The sequence below is a fragment of the Gopherus evgoodei genome, chromosome 9 (assembly GCF_007399415.2).
Source record: "Gopherus evgoodei ecotype Sinaloan lineage chromosome 9, rGopEvg1_v1.p, whole genome shotgun sequence".
Taxonomy (NCBI): domain Eukaryota; kingdom Metazoa; phylum Chordata; order Testudines; family Testudinidae; genus Gopherus; species Gopherus evgoodei.
Genome location: NC_044330.1, coordinates 84921646 through 84945602, shown reverse-complemented (window position 1 = coordinate 84945602; position 23957 = coordinate 84921646). Strand labels below are relative to the sequence as shown.

At 43.8% G+C, this 23957-nt stretch overlaps 1 protein-coding gene across 3 annotated transcripts in view; it reads left to right on the top strand.

The window, feature by feature from the left end:
* AR (androgen receptor) overlaps positions 1-23957 on the top strand; it is a 113109-nt gene that overhangs the window by 40403 nt on the left and 48749 nt on the right. For all 3 annotated transcript variants that reach the window (XM_030575673.1, XM_030575672.1, XM_030575671.1), the window contains exon 2: positions 13808-13959. In XM_030575673.1, the coding sequence (XP_030431533.1) occupies positions 13808-13959 (152 nt within the window). The remainder of the gene's footprint in view (positions 1-13807; positions 13960-23957) is intronic.

Genomic DNA, 23957 nt, shown 5'->3' with positions numbered 1-23957 from the left:
GTTGACAGCACACAGAGTGTGTCCAATGCACAAAGGTAACATATTGCAAAGGGAGATTTATTTGGTTTGATTTTGCTGACTTTTTAACTATTAATCCCTTGAGTGACTTCTTTAGCTCTTAGTCATTTGGGTGTTAATTGTAACTGTAGTTGTGCAACCTTTTCATACAGAAACATAACTTTTCAAGTTGACTGTCTTTTTAAGGAACTGTTTTTTGAAAAGTTTGGACCAACAACTTAATCTTTTTGGCTGGAATTGATTTGGTTTGAAGGGATAGGCTGGGGGGATGCTGTAGCGTTAAAAGGTATTTGACATTACACTTGGTTGTTGATCTGTCAGTCTGCATGCTTCCAAGTGGACTGTGAGCACCTATCCCTTTTTCTTGAAAACGGAAATACAGTTTGGAATAATTTTGCTGAAGATAGCAATGACTGGTCATTTCAGTTTCTGTCTCTTTCTTTCTACAGAACCCTAGCAGGTTTTTCCTGTGCTAGTTTTTCAGACCATATGAGAGAGAGAAAGCTTTGTAAACATTAAATAGTATGTGTTCTGCATAGTGCTGCAACCTATTTAATTTATCCATCAAAAGAAGATCTCAGGAGAGAAATACAGAGGGTTAAACCCTCAAAAGAACAAGGTCAGCCTTTGCAGGGACAATTTATGACTAATTTGGCTGTTGCTTCTTCCAAAACAATATGGCTTGCTTTCGCTACATGTAGGTTGTGAATAGCAATAAAAATTTTAGTAGGGGCGCTTTTCCCCTTGGCAGACCTGGCACCAATTAATCAGAAGATGGAACTCAGAGCACCTGTTTTCTACCAATTGTCATTCAAGATTGATATCTTTAATGTATTGTATTAGCATGCCAAATTGAACTGACTAGACTCCATCATTTTCACATTAATATCGTGTTGCAAGAAAGAGAGTCAGTGATTTAGTAAGGAGCATGCTCCTTACAAGAATAAAAGAGTTAGCATATTTACCCCTTCAGTTCCAAATTGGGTATGCTATTTACACCTTTTTTTTCACTTCTTGTTCTGAACTATTGGATAATATTGCTGTTACTCTCTTAAACAGCTGCTGCATTTCATCCAAGAGGTGGCTTCACTTCACTGGTTGGCAAAGTGAGTTGTGTACATACTTATAGTATCACTTTTCAGCTGATGCAAATTTGCCTTGCTCCATTGAGGTCAATAAGATTAGAGCAAGTTACACCAGCTGAGGATCTGACCTATGGCATTTATAATGCTAAATGCTACTTTGTACTTCTGCTACATGGAAAAGGTCACATGGTGATAAGCATCTTACAGATAACTAAAGCACAGATGTGTGAAGTTATTGTCCATAATAATAATTATTGCTCTGGATCAGTGGAGTTTCTACTATGGGATACAGCAAAGAGTAGAGATGATCACTCAGGACACTACAGTCAGGATTCTGCTTATGACTTGGAAAGGGTTTGGCAGATACCTGCACCATAAACTGGAATCTTACCTTCACTTTACTGGCAATGTTTTTTTTTCCTCTTTTGCTCCACTGGGGTTCCTCCACCAAGTATATCTTTGTTAACTTAGAGAACATGTCTGGTGCAAGTTTGCCCATCACCTAGAGTCCCAACTACAACATGAAGCACACCAAGCACTCTACATGTGTAGCAGTTGCCCTGCTTATATATGAGCTATGTCAAAGCAAAGATGGTTCTTTGATTCTTCCTGGGAATTAGGGAGAGGGTCAGCACTAACTCATCTACAGCAGATTGGTGAGCTGCAATGGATGGAACCCACTCCTGTTTGTTCTACATCTACAGACCTGGAAATTTAGGCCACATAACATGAGTCACTGTGTTTATTCGGAGCTGTTCCAGAACACAACTTTCCTGAGCTGCTATGTCTGGTTCTCACTATTAGGAACAGAGGCCATTTTGACTAATTTATGGGTGAAGCCATGCCCCAGGATGGCATTAGTATTACAATCTGTATACAGCAGCAACACAAATCATATTTACATGCAGGTGGGATATGTGTGCAGAGACAAGCTTTGGTCTTTGGTCACCAGGTAATTTCCAAAAACACATCAACCTGAGTCACAGAAATCTTCCCCACAGCAGAATTAAAGTAATTATTGGCACAACCAGCCAGTGAAAGTTTGCAAAATGTATTATAACACATTTAGTTGGAAGGCACTCATTATATAAATGTAACATGCTTATCATTTGGGAGTACAGATCAGAATTCCACTTCCAGCACTGCATTTCCTTCACATTTTCTGCACTCCTTTCTCCCTCCCTTAACCCCAGTTCTCTCATGCACATTTTCCAGTGTGGAATTTTCTTCTGTGCAATGTGTGATCAGGGAGGCTGGCTGGTCACAGCATTGAAAGTAATGAAATGTAGTGTGTGTGTGTTTTTAGGGAGATTTAAGTTTAAGAATAGTAGAAATCTGGGCCCCTATCACCAAGAAACAGGTTAACACCTATTCAGCTCCATGCATACCATGCATATCCTTCAAGAGAGCGAATCATGCTCATGCATTTGCTTAAAAGAAAAAAAGAGCAATCCTGCAGGATGTTTGGGGCATAGGATTAAATCTTGCTCCCAGTCATGCCCTTGCAATGCCATTGGCCCTAGTGGTCTGTGGAGATGGAACAAAAGTCAGAATTTGTCTCTTTGCATGCAGGGTTTGGAACTGCTTTTGAATTAACTTGCCTGTGTAACCTTTGCCACTGCAGAGTTTCACATCAAGCCCCCTATTTATACATAGCCTTTGTAAAACCTGTACAAGGTGCCCATATCTTCTGCTCAAAAGCATTCAATTAAGGCCTAATGATTTAATAGGGGAGACTAACTATCTCCCTGACCATAAGAATAGCATCTTGTTAAGCAATAATACAAACCTGTTGCAGCATGTGAAATAAAATAACATCCAGTTAATGTTTTTTGTGCGATCTTTAGCAAATGCTACCTTAGTCATTTTGCCAGTGTCTCCTGGGGCCATGGAACACAGGGATCAAGACTATCTCATTACTTCCAATCTCCTTTGTCACATTTTCCTTTCATTGCCATGGGGAATGGAGTATAGAATTGAAGATCAGGGTGCAGGTTAAATGAAATTAGAAAATGGTACACAGGACAGATTGTTTCCTTGGGAACTAGCTAGAGCTCTTGTTGCACTTCTGTGGTGCACCAAGGACCCCACCAAGGTCTTGACCTTGGAGATTCCAGGTGACTTTCAAGTCACCAGGATGTCACAGTGTGCAGGTGTGATGGCCTTATGGTTGTCAGCATGGGTTGTTATTTGCTTTGTTTTCTCATGCTTTGCAATCAGGTGAGCTCCAGTCTTAAGTAACATGGTGATGTGTTTGTGCTTGACTTTCTTAATGGATGGATTCTATATCAGCCAAACTCAGGTGTTTCATCTTTTCCCTCTCTGGCTGAGCTATTGATGCTGCTCCCATTGGCTCATGGGGTGCTGTTTTTGCAACAATTTCTGTTCCCAAGCCCCAGGCACTATGGAAGCCATTACTTACCACAGAGGCCATACAAATGTGGCAAAGACTGCAGTATGTACTTGCCAAGCCAGCCATTCCAGTGTAAAAACTATAGGCCGCTGTTATTGTTTCACTCGTTTAACCTTGTTTCCCCTCTCCACAGTCCTTGCAAAAGTTGGCTGGAAGTGTGAGGGCTACTGATTACAGCTGAAATAAGGTCGCTGAGTTCCCCATTTGTTTGCTTACTGATACATATTATGTCTATTTTCCCAAGGTATATTTCAGGAAAGGGCTCCCTGGTCTAGGAAACATTTTGAGAATGTGTCTATATACATGTGCAAAGACAGTCCAAAAAGGGGAGTGGCACAGACTGTCACATGGTTCACTCACTGCTAGCAGCACCTCCTGCTGGCCATCCTGGGAATTAGCTCTGTGAGACATTGCACTTCCCTTCTGGTGTCTTCCCCATATCATCTCACCCTGCAGCCCCTCTTGTTCCAGGGGCTGGAGTCTCCTCTTCCATGGCTAGGCCCTCCAGGCAGGTCGCTAAAGTCCTCTCCTTCCAGGGAATTCAGGTCCTTCCAGACCTGCTGGCTGGCTGGCTGGCATCTCCAACATCCTTGCTACTTTCCAGTGGCTGGTAGGGGAACCCAGGCCCACCCTCTACAATGGGTTCCAGCCCTGGGACCCTATAACAAGCAGCCAGAGTCTCTGCACGGTCCTGCTCCTTGTTGCTGTTTCCCTGGGCTTCTTTCTACATATCTGGTTTCCCTTCTCTCTGAGGATACCAGCCTCCCAACTCCCTCCACTCAGGGAGTAGCTGCAGCTTACTTCCCTGCCTTCTTGCATCCTCCTGTCTGTAGCCACCTTCCTGGCTTTACAGGCCCCACCTGTTCTTGCACAGCTGAGCCTACTTACGATCAGTTAGTTCTCTGCTCCCCGGCTCCTCCTCCAGGTGCAGCCTGGGGAATTAATTGGCCAGCCTGACTATCTTAATCCCTTGCAATCCTGTGTGGGGTGGCCACCTCATCACACAGATGTTTAGGTGGCATTCTAAGCTAAATTGTTCTTTCCAAGCATGACTGCAGAACCTTGATTTCCCATCCACACACAGCGATGAAAACAGAATGTGTTATAACATCAGATGCCCTTACTCGTGGCAGAGAGCCATGCACTAGCACAGGTCTTGTAGTGTAGATAGGTTCTTAGAAGTGAGTGTGATCCGGTAAAGGTTGGATAATAAATGGCCAAATGTTTGTAAGTGGAGTGTTAAGGGTAAAAGCAATACTTGATTTAGAGTGTTTGATAATGGATGTATGCCAGTACTTCCTACAGAGTGCGTTAGAAAGATACAAGACCAAACCAGGTAAGGGGGGGACTCTGAATCCAGTGATAAGAATGTGTGCCATGTGTAGAAATGACTGCCATATCAGCTGCACAGCCTGATGCTTCCACTGTTACTTAGAAGAGTGGTTCTCAAACTAGGGCCGCCGCTTGTTCAGGGAAAGCCCCTAGCGGGCCGGGCCCATTTGTTTACCTGCCGCATCCTCAGGTTCGGCCGACTGCGGCTCCCACTGGTCGCGGTTTGCCGCTCCAGGCCAATGGGGGCTGCAAGAAGGGCAGCCATCACGTCCCTCATCTTGTGCTGCTTCCCACAGCCCCCATTGGCCTGAAGCACCAAACTGTGGCCAGTGGGAGCCACGATCAGCCAAACCTGAGGATGCGGCAGGTAAAGAAACTGGCCCGGCCTGCGAGGGCCTTTTCCTGAACAAGCGGCAGCCCTAGTTTGAGGACCACTGACTTAGAAGACCTTCATTAGGAAGTTGTGCTGGATCTGTTTGCCCTCTGTCTTCTTGCCAGAGCAGTCTGGAACTTCCTTAGTATCATACTAATGTTTATTAATATCAAAATGAAGACAGTGTTCTGTTTTGTGTTTACCACAGACATGCACCTATTGTTCGCCATACTTATTGCTCTCACAGGGATGCTATCTTCCACCTCCGCCCCCAGTAACCACACATAAAAACAAGAGATGGTCAGTCTGGAAACAAACTCAAGGCTATTTAGAGAAGGGAAACAAAAGTCAGTGTTCAAGACTGTGTGTTTACAGATTAAACTTCTCAAAGCAGTTTAAAGAATGGGATGGTTTGAAGATCCTAGGCAAAACTTGCAATTTAAATCAGTGCAGCTCAGACAATGACAACAAATTAAGGACTCAATTAATGTCAATCAAATATCAATGTACAAAAGTGCCTGGATCATTCATGCTTGAAGTACATGGAATAGGCAAGAGTATTCAAGCTAGGCATGTTCCTTGCATTTTGACTTGAAACATAAATCCTTGCATGCCTTGCCTTATCCATGCACGAGCCTTGCACTTTCACTGACATGACATTGCTTATTCAAGTACTATTTATTTAAAGTGTAATGTACGGCGAGTACCATTTTAGAGCCAATGTTTACTACCAGTGACCACATCATGGTAACTCACGCACAGCAGTACTTAAGCTGGGGCAGGAGTGCTGTCTCCTCTCACTTCGAGAATAAGTGCATTTTCAGTTCATGGCTTGGTTGCTAATCCAAAACAATCAGCCAGATTTTCAGAAGTGGCAGTGGAACTGGGCTGAAAAGCAGCCAAATCTCTCTAGGCATGTTGGGGCAAGAAGGTCTGTGACTAATGTGCTACTGCACTCTGATGATCCCCGGCTGGTAAACAGCCCAACGGGGGTCAGAAACTGCTGGTGGAGAGCACCCCTGAAACGTGCAGTCATAACCAGCTCAGCTGTGCCCACGATAGACTTGGCACAGGCAAGAATCTGGCTCATTGTGCTTTTCCAATGACATGATCGCTGTCATCCAGAATGGTTTAATATTTCAGCAGGTACTTTTAAGTAATATTACATTACAGTTAAAATGCTTGGCTGATGAAATAATGGGAGAATCAGCACAAGTTCGTTACTTCTCCTTTAAGATTCCTGGACTGTTATTGGTGGTGTCGGCTGTAGTGGAGGATTAAGCCACTTTGCCAAATGTGGTGGTCTGGAAGATTTGTTCAGTTGATCATCACTGAATCATAGAGGGCATAGAGCATGTCACTGATGTGTGTAGTGTCTGATTAGCATGCTGGATGCTTAGTGATGGAACTGCTAGCAATAAAACAGTCATGAGACACTTTCTAATAAGGAATGGCCTGCAGGAGCCATATAGATATGGAAGGGAAGCAAACCTGCTATTTCCTGCTCCCTCTTAATGATCACAAGATCCTGAGCATTGCAGGAGAGACAGCATATGAGGAGTTTTGACGTTGCATAAGATGAATTGCAGAGCTTAGTGCTTTGGTTCCTCTTGAAAAGGGTATAAGTTTTATTACTCAGGTGGAAAGTTTAGTGTGAGCGGTGGGAGAGGGGTTGAATGTTCTCGTCTATGGCTGTGCCCGGCTTTTTGGGTGTGCCAGGCTATTTGGAGAAATTAACTGTTGATAAACAGATGCTTACTATGAAGGATAAATAGCTCTCAATCGAGGAAGTTATCTGTATGCTGATTGAGCTACGGCTTGATGTATTATTCTTCCTATAGTGCCCTGCCAGCATGATACTAAAAGTCCTCTTCCTGTGCCAAGAAGCAAGAGAGGCTGTTTTTTTATCTCCCCTCTGAAAGCTGTTTTGCTCCCTTGTGAGCAGTTCTGACCTTGGCCTTCTAGTCATGAACTGAGTCTGGAATCTCTATCCCACGTCATTACTACACAAGTTGTGTCTGCTTGCACGGCGCTATCTTCATTCTTTGAATTAGCAAGTTACTGTGACATTTGCCACACATTTTTTCAAACTCTAGTTGTGTGCTTTAGAGTTCACAGCTAGAAGCTCTTTGTTTATACCTGGAGGAGGACAGCAGTGTGCAGTGGGTGAGACCAGAGGACTTTAAAAAGAACTAGAAATGCCTATTTATATAGAGGAAAAGTCTTAAGTAACACAGCATGTGCTTGCTGCTTGCCAATTCCTTGTGTTCAGAGATTTAGGAACTACAACTGCTCTTGGTTATTCATGATCTTACTAGTGGTAGGGTCGACTTAGAACAACTTCTAGCATATCTAGGCTCTCCACATCGCCTTCCATCCCAAGGTGCCAAGAAGGTGAGGCTCCCTTTTGGCACAACTAGAATAATTGCTACCTACATACCACAAGGGCCTGTTCAAAGCATTGGTTGCAGTAATCTGAATGTTCCATTTGCTCATGTGCAAGAAAGGCACATGCACCTTGCCTAGACAACTAGATGTGGTCTTGGCAGGTGGGTTAAGCCTATTCTAGGGTCTGTCCCCAGCTGGCAGGCACGACACTAATTTCCACCTTTGCCATGGAATTATAGATTTAAATATGTCCTGATAGTTTGCCAGCCTCATTTCTGAACTGGGCACTCATTGATGTTAGGCTCACAGTTAGACCCACTTTCTGTAGCACTGCTGTATAAAGTAACTCTTCCACAGCAGCATGTTGTTATCCTCGTTCTGTCTCACTAACTTATTCATGTATACTTTATAATATCTTCATCTTACAGGTAAAAATAAAAAACAACTGCTCTCCCGCTAAGATCAAATTAAGTAGCTTTCATTCTGCTTCATCCATCATTGACAATGGCTTCCAGCAATAAAGATCCTGGGACAGGAACTTGGTTAGCAGTTTGGTTGATGATGCAGGACATAATCTTTTGAAGCTCTGTTGGCTTTGCAGATCTGATCACAATAAGGCTGTATTGATGTTAAACTAAACAAATGGAGGAGCCACAGGGGCCAAATTCTTCCATGATATACATTCATTGAAGTTAGTGGTGTTACACCAGGGATGAATTTGGCCCAGTGAGCCTTACTACCCAAGATCTCTACTTTTGTATCTACAGTTGGAAATCTAACTGTTTGTGCCCGCAAATCAAGTGGTTAAGCGTCTAAATGCTAGTATTTGTGCAAAAATGGGTGTGCAAAATTAGAGACTGGATGAAGGGGTATTGCTAGAGATACCCATCAGCATGTGCACACACACGTGCACATACATGGACACACAAATCTGTTGCCGAGAATTATTTTAAAATCTGCCATGTCAGTGTTGTGCCTGACCAGCTTTAATTATTATCTTGCCTTGAAGCTTTAAGCAATTAAGCTACAAAAATTGCTCGTTCCAGGACTGCACATTCATGCTGATATCACCAAAACAGCTGCTGCAGAAATGGAGAGGTAAACAACAGGGGGGCATATTTACTTCTTTTCCATAATAAATAGATAGGATAAGGGGAGGAAGAATTTAAGATTTGCCATGTGGAAAAGGATAAATTAAGTAATTTTCAGATTTCAGACTCTATCCAATGGAAAGAAAAACATGGAAGACCATTAAAAGAGAATTGAGTGGTGTGTTTAGGACAGCAGCAAGTCCTGCAGTGTGAGGACATTTGCTGCAAAACTGTTATTTTTGTGCCACCTGTATTACAGTAGTGTCTAGGAACCTCAGTTGAGGACAAGTGCCTGGGTGCTAGGTGCTGTACAGACATGCTCCAAAGAAGACAATCCATGCACCACGGGGGTTCACCATCCCTATAACAGCTGGGATGCAAAGGGTGGAAAAAATAGACAAGTTGGAAAAGGACGAGAGGACAATGTAACAAAATGTTTATAGCATTAGCACATGCATAATATATAGCAGTTATATTGCAGTAAGCATATATCTCATTCCATTTAATCTACCTGTCAAATAAAAGAGAACATAAATTTACAGCCTTGTAAATTGAAATCATCAGTGTTCTGTGACTGCACAATGGAATAGTCCCCAGAAGTGTGGCTCCTTATTCTTTAATAAAAAGGACATGGACAGCCAGTTTAGACTCAAACTTTTCTCTAAAGGAAACTTCCAGTGTAACTTGGCATTTATTTTGATCACCACATCTAATTAAAAAGAAGAGAAAATTGCTCCCAAAATTCAGTTAACTTTTGGACTGTAGAATTAAATTGTTGGTCTTGATCTTCAGCTGCAGCTCGGGAGGACTCTGTATAGCTATGGAGTGAGGGGCATAAAGGTGAGAACATTACTGAATGATGTAGCAGATAGCTAGATCAGGTAGGTAAATGTAGAGACAAAGCCAAGCCTGATTCTCATCTCACTTACACCCTCTAGCTCCATTGACTTCACTGGAGTTGTCCCTGGTTTACAATAGTGCAAGTGAATGCAGAATTAGACCTTTGAGCTATTAGGTGAAATCCTGCCCCCATTGAAGTGAACAGCAAACTCCCATTCACTTCAATAAGTCCAGGATTTTATCTTCTGTCTTTAAGGGTGAAACTTTAAAAAGTGTTTGCATGCTTCTGAAAATCTGGCCCTAAACTAGTTGAAAGGCAGACTGCAGCGATACTGTCCTTTAAGGAAAGTCTGTTTTGTGGCTGATAGTAAACGTCCTTTTAAAATTTTTGACCCTATGTTCACAGAATACAAGGCCTTTTCTACATGGGAAAGTTTTGTCGGTATAATCTAATTGTGAATTTAAACCAATATAGTTATACTGACCCACCAACCTCTCCCTGAAGTGGACGCTCTTCTTCTGGTATAAGAGTGGCCTTTTTTCAGTTGAGCTTACGTCTCTTGAGAAGGGAGGGGTTAAGCTAAACTAAAAAAAACCACTCATACCAGAGTAAGTATGTCCAGAATAAGGGAAGTCTAGGGGTACAACTACATTGGTACATCTAGTAAAACTTTCCTATGTAGACAAGGCTTAAGAGTTTGACCCTGCAGCCTGTACTCATGTGAGAAGTCTCACTGGAGTTACTCATGGGATTAGGGATGCAGGACCTCAGCCCTACATTTTAAATAAGCTTTTAATAACCTGCTTTGCCTAACTAATTGTGAAACTCATATAAAGAAACGTACAACAAACAGCACTCCTGTTTCATGTGACAATGCTATCAGTTTAGAGTAGCAAAAATATAAATCCATTATGAAATAATAAAGAGCTGGAACTCAAGTGGGAAAAGTTGGGAACTGGGATCTGCAAATAATGCATGTTCATTTGTTTAATTTAGCCTTATTTTAACAGGCAGCTCTTCCTGAGTGCACAGGCTTCCTTTTGAATCATATGCCAAAGTGCAGAAATGCCTATGATACTGCAGAGCACACAGGCACACTGGGCAAAGGCTAATGGGAACCAGTCCAATGACAGATAAATATAGACTGAATCCATGATAGATTACAGTTGTGGGTGGGACTAGGGGGAACCACCAGGAAGCGTCACTATGCTCTGAGGTCTGTGTAAGTGACAGGAGCACTGGACAGTGAAAATAGGAAACTGGAGGGAGTTTTCAGAACATTTTCCTCACTGTTTGTAATCAGCTCCCTGGAAGATTGAAACTGTCATCTGTTTCCTTGGTAATTTTGTTTGGTTTTCTCCATCATTTGTTCACATTAAGAGTGCTATCCTGCAACATTTCTTCCTGTGTGTAACGATTATTCAACCAAGTAAGGATTGTAGGATTTGTTATCGAAGGGTTGCTTGCTCCTAGTTTGATTTTCAGTAGCACATTTATTAAAGTATGTGCAGGGTTAAACTAGATCTAGAGGTTATATGGATTTTGCAAACGGATAGAAGAAAAGGCAGGTTAAAATTTGAGCCAAACAGATGTTAGTGTCCCTTTCCATATTACGTGATATTAAGCATTATTTGCCTAGCACTCTGTAGGTGTTACTGCAAACAAATCGTAAATAATAACTAACAATAAAATATGATAGAACTTCCCAATGTCACTGCCAGTACATGCATTATCTGATAACTCTGATACACTGTCTTCGTGCCATGTCTTCTTGAAAATCAACTGCTGAACATATGTGATTTAGTGAGTTACACAGCCACACATAATGTATATCAGAGGACAGGTTAAAGGCATAAATTTTCATGTCAGAGAAAAGGCTCTGAATTGTAGATTAATAGGTGTAAGATGACAGTTAAGTGGTTAGATAAGAAAAACATGCACTTCACCATGTATTGTTATTGTTCTGAATGAAATTTGATATTTGTACATTGTGCCATTTGGGTATAGCCCATGGTGGGGTGGGATGCAGAGCTACCCTGAGGAAGCAGGAGGCATTCTGCCTTGTGGGAGATAATATGCTTTCCAGAGCTCCCTCTGGCACACAGAGACAGCTCATCTGCTACCACATCTTTATGCGGGGTGCAGACTGCTCCCCTCACTCCACACAGCCAGCTGGCTCTGCTGGCCAGTGCATTGGGAGGAGATTGAGCTATTACTTCACCTCAAGGGGGTTACTGCATCATCCTAGTGCACGCCCATGCTCTGTCCCAGTCCCTGCTCTGTATTAGCGTGTTACAAACCCAGGTTTGATTCACCAGCCCTGTCTCCTGCTGATGGTAACAAAGCTGAGCGAGCATGGGGCGGGAATGTGCAATCCCCTTAGATGTTTAATAAGTATCACTGGTGGGCTGGAGTGCAAAGAACTTTCTGGCCAGTTACAGCTTCTTGAAGGTGGTCATGCATTCCAAATGGGATAGAGATTTTGGGGTAGGGGGAAGGAAAGATATTGTCCTCAGGGCTGCACTGGAGATATGAGAGTGCTCCTTTGGAGGAGGAAAGGTTCAGGTGAAATATTTAATTTGGTGGGAGTGGGGAGAGGGGCCCATCCCCACAACCTGTTGGACAGTTTTACATTAGTTGATAGACTTGTTTAAAAGAATTCCTTCTTTCAGCCTGAGTGTTTTACCAGTCAGCACAGCACTTCTGCGCATAACTGAGTCCTGCTGTTTCACTGGCAGTTGTAATGGTGGCTGGCTCACCAAAGGGAAGTGCTGTGGCAGGACTTCGTGCCCTGCTGTTTTCTTTATGCAGTGAGGGTTGCAGGGGCTTGTTTGAGAGGGATTTGAGTGCTGTGTTGACAGCTCTGGTGACTGAAGTCATCTCTCTACCAAGGGGGTACCACACACATGGAGTGCAGCAGCAGCATCATTCACTCTCCCTCCGTGACAAGGATCTTAGCCCTGACAGGTGAAGCCATCTCTAGGTCTAAGAAAGGAGTTCAGTCTTTGGCCTGTCAGCTGAATAGCCAATGGTGGTGATTGTAGCTGAGTTTTTGGGGTGTGTTTTGTTATGCCTGTGAGGAATTAGATTGACTCCACAGTGAACTTTGATCACTGCTGATACCAGTGACCTTGTAATGAAATACTTTATAGCCCATTGCTGATCACTGAGCTATCCACTCCCCTCTTGGACTATGTTTTTGAGACATGACTGAAGAGAGTTATGGAGCCAAATCGTTCCATTTAAGGTATTGGTTCAGTGGCATGGATGTTTGCAACTCTTGGGATATCAATGGAAACTTCACTATTTCATAAAATATGATTATGACTTATGATTTGCATTGCCTGGTGCGTAGGAGCCCCATTCACAGAACAGGACCCCCCTTGCCTTAGGCATTGTACAAAGGCAGAAAACGAAGATGGTCTCTGGCTCGGTTCTAGCTATTAGTCCTGCATAGGAGATCACAGGATTAATGTTTGGATCTGAACTTTGTCTCTGTAGGCCAGTAGATGCAGGGAGCACAGCAGAGACAGCACTCTCAAACCTGGTGTGAGGGGAGCAAGTGCCTCCTGTTTTCAATAGGGACTTCTCCATCTGCACTGGATCAGTGATAGAAGGAGTCCTGTCTGCCCATCCTTAACTGAAAGTAGGTCTATGCAGCTTCCACTGGGCCTTCAGAGAGAGATGTGTTGCAAACCTAGCAGGGAGAAAGAGAGAGGAGAGGAGCCGCCTGCAAGAGGCTTGATGGTACTGCAAAAATTAAACTGTTCAGATTAAAAATCAAAGCGCCAAATTAATCCTCAGCGAAACAGCACTGACTTCGATGGATTTGGCCCAAATAGCCAACTGAAAATGCAGGGTGTTTGCAGTGCTATACCGCATTTGGGCTTGAGTCCTGCCAGCTAAATTGGCTGTACAATGGCCTGTTCCAAAGAGGCACCTTACAGATCTAACCCCCGGAAGCCCTCAGCAAGACAGGACTGAGTTATGAGCCCTGGGCCTGATGCTGCTATCACTCATACTATAAGAGTAATCACCCTGCCAAAGTCAGCAGGGTGACACTAGCGTGAAACTAGTTTGTTGTCAGAGTGAAGCCTCAGCTCTATTGCTTCCCGTCTTCATAGGTGTGACCCTTCCTGTTTCTTGAGTCTAGTGTTTTGAAGTGAACAGTCTCCCAAGCAGTGCACGCTGAGCTCACCCACAGCTCACCTAGACCATATTTGTTGACTCTCTTTATCTTGCTCCCTTTCTCTTTTATCCCTGAAGGCTGGAGGCTGGCAGGGACCACGTTCTGCCCATTGACTATTACTTTCCACCGCAGAAGACTTGCCTGATTTGCGGCGATGAAGCTTCTGGGTGCCACTACGGAGCTCTCACTTGCGGCAGCTGCAAAGTCTTCTTCAAAAGGGCAGCTGAAGGTAATTCACCTTGTATACTTCACTCACTAAACACATTCTCTCATGAGAAACAAATGCATTAATTACATAAAATGTCCATGGGCATTAGCAGCATCGTTAAATGTCTGAGGAGGACATTCCTACCTTCTTAGGAAGTTGAGCTTCCCTGCTGGCTCTGAGGAGCCTGTGGTGCAGGGGGAAGCAGAGACCTGAGGGATGGGCAGAGAACGCTGAGGGACCCTGAATTCCTTAACACAGAAAAGAAAATTGGTTTTCTTACTGTACGTTTGTCATTCCACATTACAGACCAGTTATAGAAAAAAATACCAATAACGAAAGCCTAGGCCAGCCCAATGTCAGCATCACCATATCCCCATCCACCCATCTGTGGTCTAAAATCCAAATATCAGAATCCAATATTTTCCCTCTATTCCCTTTCCTGTTTCCCATTTCTTAGTATCCCCTCCAGCAATATGTGCACTCATGACTGTCCCATTAACACCCTGAGAATGATAGTGTTTCCATGGTGCCCGAAACACTAGTAGATGTAGCACTTCTAGTGTAGGCCTTCCCCAATGTTATAGTTAGGTGAACTGAGGGAAGAAAGAGCAGTTTAGGTTGTGGATAGTGCTCTGATAGTTCAGTTAATTCTTCACAACACACGGATGGAAACTCATCCCACCTGCCACCCCTAACCCAGCCCCAGTTATACCAACCAGCCTATCACCTTCACCCTCATAGAATAATCACAGTGAACAATCTGTGCAATTACAGAGTCTGATTCTCCTCTTACATGGTGCACGTTAGAAATAACTCCATTTACTTCACTGCTGTGAGAGGCCATACCATCTGCTACCTTTCAGTCAAGGATCTCCAAACTCCTGTACTACTGTTGGTCAAGTAGTATTTTCACATTGCATATTTGACATTTGGGGGCACAAATTGTGGAATAAATCAGCTTCATATACATTTTTTTCACTGTTCCACTAGCTGTCTATATGGTCAAATGCAAAGGGTCAGATCCTTAGGTGATGTAAATTGGCACAGATCTATTGAAGTCAATGGAGCTGTGTTGATTTACACCAGCTAAGGATCTGGTCTAATTTTTCAGATACATCATTCAGAATTTGTCCCATCACCAATTGGTGAATAATTTGTTAATTAGGAGGGTTTGAAATCATTGGACAAGCTCTGCTGTAACAAAGCTGGGCAGGTCCCATTCTCCTGTGTGACAGAAGGGAAAACTGAAGCATTGGGTGCTTAACCTACTTGCCAATGTCAAACAGTGAGTAACTGCAGAGTGAGGAGTGGGATCTGGAGTCTGTTGATCCCCATTTCCGTATGCCTGGGTATTTGGGCTGCTTGGTCCTTTCTGGTTGATTTTGTATTGCTGAGTTGCTTTGTGATAGACGCCTTTCTAATGGGGTATGTAACAAAAATGAACAAATCAGTAGTATGGTACATAATAGTTTAACACGGGATGGCCAACCTGTGGCTCCAGAGCCACATGCGGCTCTTCAGAAGTTAATCTGTGGCTGCTTGTATAGGCACTGACTCCGGGGCTGGAGCTACAGGCCCAACTTTCCAATGTGCCGGGGGCTGCTTACTGCTCAACCCCTGGCTCTGCCACAGGCTCTGCCCCCACTACCTCCCTTCCCTCCCCCTCCCTTGAGCCTGCCGTACCCTTGCTCCTTCCCCCCAGAGCCTCCTGCAATCCACACAACTGATTGGGAGGTGCAGGGAGGGAGAGGGAGGCATTGATTGGCAGGGCTGCCAGTGAGTAGGAGGTGCTGGGAGCTAATGAGGGCTGCTGATGTATAACTGTGGCTCTTTGGCAATGTACATTGGTAAATTTTGGCTCTTTCTCAGGCTCAGGTTGGCAACTCCTGGTTTAACATTTCAACGCAACACAAGTTTTTTTCTTACCATCAGGTATAACTAACTTCTGGATATTTTATTTGAAATTTATCTGGATCATTATTTGACAGAACATTTGAGTAACTCAAGTAATAGGGAACTAAAATGATCTGTTAACGGATACTGTCCCCATTCAGCATCTTCAGACATAATGAAAGGTGATCGACCTCGCTTCCTGGAGTGCCTCCCAATCTATTTGTTTCACCCTCGTTCAGATCCAAGGGCTTTCTCAATTTAACCCTCAGGCATCCTCATAGCAAAGCCATCATGCAAGTTCGCACAACTGGACATGTTTTCCAGAGTCAGGACTGAAATAGCAGGGGTGTTGTAACTTGGCATTGAGTTACATTGGCAGAGCTGATTGGGGAACCCAGGACTGGAATAACAGGGGGTGCTGCACGTCAGGAGTGAGAAAACCAACATGCTGGCCTATCTGCGCTATGCTTTATAATATATACTGCTGTCATCTCCTTCATGAAGTAAATTTACAGATTCCTTTAAAAAGGGATTTACTGATGTTCCAAGTTCTGGACTGTGTGTGGAGTGTCAGCAATATTTTATTGTTTTATTTATAAATTAGGATCATATGACATAAGGTCATAATTCTTCATGCAGCAGGTTCTTTCCTTTCCCTTGACAGAGTAATTAGAATAAAACATGTTTGCCTGATGCACTAAATTGCAAGACAGGGGAGAGGGGAAAGGCAATGGTCTCCAATTGGAAAACCTCATTGGTATGTTGTTCTATTTTCAGCTACCAAGCAGTGTTGTCTCTATGTGTAAAGAGTGAGAGTATAAATGAAAATTTTCTTTTGCAGTATCAGATTCTGAACCATTTAGTTTTGCAGGGCAAGGCTTTGTTTGCAGTATTAATAGTGCAGCTGGAATTAAAAGCCTGCTAGCTCTTCCCCTAGAACCCCCCTGCTCCCTTTACATCCAGGAGTTAGTAACTAATACCCCATTTCCCCTCTCATATGGACACCTTGGGCAAAGTTCGGTGCTGGTGTCAATTGGTGCAGCTCCATTGACCTTAATGGAGTTTCACCCAATTACACCAGCAGAGAACTTGGCTCCTTAAAATGCTGTATTTGAGCCCATACAGATATTTATGGTTGTGACACAATCATAAAAATAGGGAGCTTTTTCTCATCGAGGATCAGAATTGGCAAGTGTTTGTTGCCTCTTTACAAATGGGAAGACGTGTAGATCCCACATTGGAGAGAATCATGCACTAGTAAGAATGCCTGGTCCATTTATCTGGAGAATGAACGCTGGTCTGGCAGACACAGAGTTAATAGCTTGGATTAGGATTTTGTTTTTAGCTATCTAGGTGAAACACAGATGAAAACTCTTAATGGGGAAGAGAGAAAATTAGAAACCAAGTGCAGGTGAAGGCAAATAATCCCTGTTGATTTTGATTGGTCAAACGGAGAGACCAGAGGGCTAGAAAAGCCAAGAGGTGATTGCACTAATCTAATGCTGTTTGCTTCTGCTATCTTTGCTATCTTAGACTAGGGCTTCTGCATGGCTTTGTTTATACATGCTGCAACACTCACTGCTTTCCTACTTGTGTGTGAGAGGTGGAGATTTTCCAACTAGACAGTGATTTGAGGGTGTGTTACATAGGAACTAGTGCGAGGCAATTTAGGTCACCTAAATCAAGATTTTTAACCTAGATAATTAGAAGTGAAGTGTAAGGCAGGAGTTCACTGTGCTACTCAGCCCTTGAGGTTCTTATACTAAATTATACAGTACTGCATTTTATTTAACAAATAATTGAACCAAGAGGAGAACTTTGTGTTTTTGCTTTACCTTGCAGGGCATGGATATAGCCTGAGGTGTCTTTATTTTGGGAAGGGGGTCGTAAATGAGGGTTCTTACCACTTTCCACCCTTGATTCCATATTTGTAACAGTTTTCATACTCCCTTTGGGTAATTTTCCATGGACAGTCCCTTTGCTTCTTGCACAGATGTAAACTTGAAATCTGGGATTCCCCACCTTCCAATACATTTTTACTTCTTTAGATTTCTAGAGGAATTTTTTTTTTAGGACTATCTGAAAAGCTCTAGGCAGGTTCCTTTTGGTGTACTCTAAAAATACAGACCAACAAAACCAAACACAGCAGCTTTCCCAAACCAGAAAAACACTCCCTTTACCACAGATTCATACCAGCAGCTTACAGCAAACTCCTCCCTCTCCAAAAGCTAGGGAGAAGAAATGGGTTGTTTAGTGTGCTGTGAAGATCAACACATTCAAGCTATTTGGGGGTGGAGGGTACCTATATGTCTAGATATGTCTTTGGCCCTCATCACAGTATCTGGAAATCAATTAGCAATTGTACATAGCTGCAAGTATTTCAAAACTGTAAATGGGGGTGTTGGGGCAGGAAACTTCATAGAAATACATTGCACTGGGAGAGACAGAAGGGTAAAAGATGTTTTTCTGAAAAATGATCATCAATACCTTGGGGCTGTCACTCCTTTATAAAGAGGGCTAGTTGGTCTGTGCGGTACTTTGTGCTTCAAGGAAAAAAGCTCACTCTCCTCTTAATAAAAACATGACTAACTCTTTCCAACAGGACTTGCAATCTTGACCACAAAATGCTGGAACAGTGGCAAAAAGGCATAAATCTTTCTTCCTCACAAGCCCATCAGCTGTCTGGATTTATAACCTTCTAAGGCACACGTAGGGCCAGGTTAAATACAGGCTGGTTCCAAAACTTGTGTGCACGGATTCTTCAGCCCTGACGTGGGATTTCTCACTGCAAGTGGGACGGGCTGGAATTAATTTATTTTTTTAATCAAAGCTGGCATTTCTTTTGCTCAGAATATGGTCCCATTCTGCATCCAGACAGGCCAGTTTTTATTTTTCCTCTCTCCTGGTGGAAGGTTGTGCTGTAACTGTTCCACCAGGCATGTTCTCTGCTTCCAAAGAAAAAGAATAATCATTCTTGCTTTTAATCCCTCCGCAATATACAGAGAGATAAAAAACAAGAAACCCTTCCATCTAAGTGGTTTTTTTTTTATGCTTTCATTTTATGTGACCAAAGCAGATTCAGGCAATGAGTAAGGGCTGCAGATCTTTGGCATTCACAGCAGCATTCTTGCACTTTGTCAGGGGTAGTGATCTGAATAGCATGTTATTTTAAAAGTCATCTAATTTTGAGAGAAGATTCATGATCCTGATTGCTCCTTCTCACAGAAAAATCGACAAAGGAGCCGTGTGTGCATGTGGAGGGATCTGTCAGGTTCTATTCTATTTTGATCCCTTCCATCTCCTGCTGTGTTCAGCTCCCAAAACCTGTAGATCCCCTGATATCTCATGAAAGCTTGAGGGCCATCTGAGGCAGTTCTGGGGCCCTCTGCCCCCAATGTTCCCAAGCAGAAGGGCACTGAAGCCACACTGCCAGGAAGTTCACTGCCTGCAGTTGCCTCTAGATCCTTTTCTCAGAGCACTTTCATGGTGCAGAGAGGGCTTAATGGAAAAGTGAATGCAGCAAGATAGTGAGTTAACATTTTGGCAGATTCCCTTCAGGGTCAGTGTGTGGCCCTTTTGGCCCCCTCCCTGCTGCTGGGACTAGGATGACAGTGGACTGCAGGCCGCTGACCCCCATTTCTGGACTCAGGCGGTGTGCCTGAACCATCCTGGCTTGATGATTTTTCTGGTAGGCAGGTAAAAGCACTTTATTTTCCATTACTTTTCTTGGCGCTCCTGTGACCTATACCTTGGGGGAGCGTAGTGTAACCCCCATATTCCTCATTTTCACATAATTGTGATCTTACGTATAAAGCATGCCTTGTAAGGTATCAGGGGAAAGTTTATGATCTGCTGAAAGTCATTTCTCTATCCATGTATGTATGTCATGAGTTATGAGAATTTGTGTAGTATTGTTGTCACTAAAACATGCTGTAAGTTGGGGGAATCAACCAGATATTAGCTCCCCAGAGGCAACAGCAAGGAAAGTAACCAATGCCCGGGTGGGGTGTCAAACAACTCATCAGTAGTCCAGCCATAGTCCAGCATGGGAGCTACAATGCAGTGACCCACCTGCATGAGGCCACACGTGAACAGCAGTGACCATGAGATGGTTGAGTTCAGGACCCTCACAAAAGGAAGAAAGGAGAGTAGCAAAATATGGACCCAGGACTTCAGAAAAGCAGACTTTGACTCCCTTAGGAAACTGATGGGCAGGATCCCTTGGGACACTAATATGAGAGGGGAAACGAGTCCAGGAACGCTGGCTGTATTTTAAAGAAGCCGCGTTGAGGGCATAGAAACAGACCATCCCGATGTGCAGAAAGTATCAGAGAGGTAGCTGTGTTAGTCTTTATCCACAAAAACAACAAGGAGTATGTTGCCACCTTAAAGACTAACAGATTTGACTAATCTGTTAGTCTTTAATGAGCCACCGGAGTCCTCGATGTGCAGAAAGAATAGCAAATATGGCAGGCAACCAGCTTGACTTAAGAGTGAAATCTTTGGTGAGCTTAAACTCAAAAAGGAAGCTTACAAGAAGTGGAAACTTGGTCAGATGACTAGGGAGTAGTACTAAAATGTTGCTCGAGCATGCAGGGGTGTAATAAGGGAGGCCAAAACACAACTGGAGTTGCAGCTAGGAAGGGATGTGAAGGGTAACAAGGAGGGTTTCTACAGATATGTTAGCAACAAGAAAAAGGTCAGGGAAAGTGTGGGACCCTTAATGAATGGGGGAGGCAACGTAGTGACAGATGATGTGGAAAAAGCTGAAGTACTCGATGCTTTTTTTGCTTCGGTCTTCACAGACAAGGTCAGCTCCTACACTGCTGTCCTGGGCAACACAGTGTGGGGAGGAGGTGAGTAGCCCTCAGTGGTGAAAGAACAGGTTAAGAGCTATTTAGAAAAGTTGGATATTCATAGGTCCCTGGGTCCAGATCTAATGCATCTGAGGGTGCTGAGGGAATTAACTGATGTGATTGCAGAGCCATTATCTTTGAAAACTTGTGACGATCGGGGAAGGTCCCAGACAATTGTAAAAAGGCAATTATAGTGCCCATATTTAAAAAAAAAGGGAAGGAGAACGTGGGGAACTACAGAACGATCAGCCTCAACTCAGTCCCTGGAAAAATCATGGAGCAGGTCCTCCAGGAAACCATTTTGAAGCACTTGGAGGAGAGGAAGGTGATCAGGAACAGTCAATGTGGATTCACCAAGGGCAAGTCATGCCTGACCAACCTGATTGCCTTCTATGATGAGATATCTGGCTCTGAGAATATGGGGAAAGCAGTGGACATGATATATCTGGACTTTAGCAAAGTTTTTGATAAGAGTCTATCACAGTATTCTTGCCAGCAAGTTAAAAAAGCATGGATTGGACTAGTGGACAAAGAAAGCTGGCTAGATTGTCGGGCTCAATGGGTAGTGATCAACAGCTCGATGTCTAGTTGGCAGCTGGTATCAAGGGAAGTGCCTCGGGTGGGTCCTGGGGCCAGTTTTGTACAATGTCTTTATTAATGATCTGGACGATGGGATAGATTGCGCTCTCAGCAAGTTCACAGATGACACTAAGAGGGGAGGAGAGGTAGATATGCTGGAGGGTAGAGATAGGATCCAGAGTGATCTAGACAAATCGGAGGATTGGGCCAAAAGAAATCTGATGAGGTTCAGCAAGGACAAGTGTAGAGTCCTGCACTTAGGACAGAAGAATCCCATGCACTGTTACAGGCTGGGGACCAACTGGTTAAGCAGCAGTTCTGCAGAAAAGGAACTGGGGATGACAGCAGATGAGAAGCTGGATATGAGTCAGCAGTGCGCCCTTGTTGCCAAGAAGGCTGATGGTATGTTGGGCTGCATTAGTAGGAGCACTGACAGCAAATGGAGGGAAGTGATTATTCCCCTCTATTCAGCACTGGTGAGGCCACCTCTGGAAAATTTTGGTCTCCTCACTACAGAAAGGATGTGGACAAACTGGAGAGAGTCCAGCAGAGGGCAACGAAAATGTTCAAGGGGCTGGGGCACATGACTTGCAAGGAGAGGCTGAGGGAACTGGGCTTGTTTAGTCTGCAGAAGAGAAGAGTGAGGGGGGGATTTAATAGCAGCCTTCAACTACCTGAAGGGAGGTTCCAAAGAGAATAGAGCTCAGCTGCTCTCAGTGGTGGCAAATGACAGAACAAGTAGCAATGGTCTCAAGTTGTAGTGGGGGAGGTCTAGTTTGGATATTAGGAAAAACTATTTCACTAGGAGGGTGGTGAAGCACTGGAATGGGTTACCTAGGGAGGTGGTGGAATCTCCATCCTTAGAGGTTTTTAAGGCCTAGCTTGATAAAGCCCTGGCTGGGATGATTTAATTGTTGTTGGTCCTGCTTTGAGCAGAGGGTTGGACTAGATGACCTCCTGAGGGTCTTTTCCAACCCAAATCTTCTATGATTCTATGAACCTTGCTTAGAGAGACTCAGTAATGCCCTCAAGACATGCTTGGACTTGTGCTCCCCAAGCACATAGAATGAGAGTATAAAACAGACAGAGTGGACACATACTGGGCCCTTCTCCTGTCCCCACCTATTCTGCAAGCAACCAAGACACTGAGGCCATGGCTATACTGGAACTTTACAGCGCTGCAACTTTTGTGTGCAGGGGTGTGAAAAAACACCCCCATGAGCACTGCAAGATACAGCGCTGTAAAGCTGCAGCACTAGGAGCGCGGCTCCCAGCGCTGCAAGCTACACCCGTAGAGGATGTGGAGTACGTGCAGCACTGGGAGAGCTCTCTCCCAGCGCTGGCACTCCGACCACACTCACACTTCAAAGCGCTGCCGTGATAGCGCTCCCGCAGTGCTGCCGCAGCAGCGCTTTGAAATTTCAAGTGTAGCCATACCCTGAGAAGAGACTCCAACACAGGAGATTGGCCAGGTTTAAAGAACAAACCTGTATATTAAGGACTGCAATATTCAGTGGAGTGAGAGAAACTGCTTTATCTAGTTGCTGCCCAGTCTAATAGGGTTGAGAGTTTAGACTGCCTGCTTTTATTTTATTTTGGTAACCACTCTGACTTACTTATAATCACTTAAAATCTTTGTTTATAGTTAATAAATCTGTTTGTTTATTCTACCTGAAACGGTATGTTTGGTTTGAAGTGTGTCAGAGTCTCCCCTTTGAGTAACAAGCCTGGTGCATATCAATTTCTTTGTTAAATTGACTAACTCATATAAGCTTGCAGTGTCCAGCCGGCATAACTAGACACTGCAAGGTGGAGGTTTCTAGAGCTGTATCTGGGACCGGAGATATTGGCTGGTGTCATTCATATGCAAGTAGCTGGGAGCAGCTTATATGCCAGAGGCTGTGCGTGAACAGCCCAGGAGTGGGGGTTCTCACAGCAGAGCAGGGTAAGGCTGGCTCCCAGAGTCAAGGATTGGGTTGACCTAGCAGATCACCGGTCCAGATAACACCAGATGGGAACGTCACAGCTCCTCATTCCCATCCTAGAGCGGGAGCCATGACATCATTGTCATGATGGGACCTATCAAGGCAGCCATCTCACTGTGCAGCTCACATACCACTATCCATGAATATTAAAAGGGATTAAAGTTTCCTGCCTCCCTTTCCTGGGGTACATCAGAGAACACATTCTTTCTTTGCTCTACATCCTGAGCTGCCATTTGCCAGAAAAAAAAATATTTGGGCTAGACTGCTGGTTGCTGCCAAAATTGGTAATAATTTGAAATTAAAAAATGTCAGGACCTGTCCTTGTGGTTTAAAATTTCACTCCCTTGTGTTGGGTGATCAGATGGTTGACTGAAGAAACCTGCAAAAGATCCCTTCACAGAATATCAAAACAAATTCATCTGCCCACTCTACCAGTTGGTTTCTCTTGTTCAGTTTTCCACAGTTGGACTTTTTTAGCAGACTCAGGGTTTAAATGACAGGGTGACTTAATTGTGGGTGAAGATGTGTTGAGGGTGTTGGTGATCAAGAATGAAGTGCCGTGGCAGAGCTGTACAGGGAACTCAGGAACTGAAATAGCAATTGCTACAGGTGGGGTCAGTTGAGCTGCATAGGAGAAGTTTGCACACTGGCTTGTCTGCATTAGTCTGTATTATTCAATATTGCTGTGCCCCTTTTGCTGCAGTCC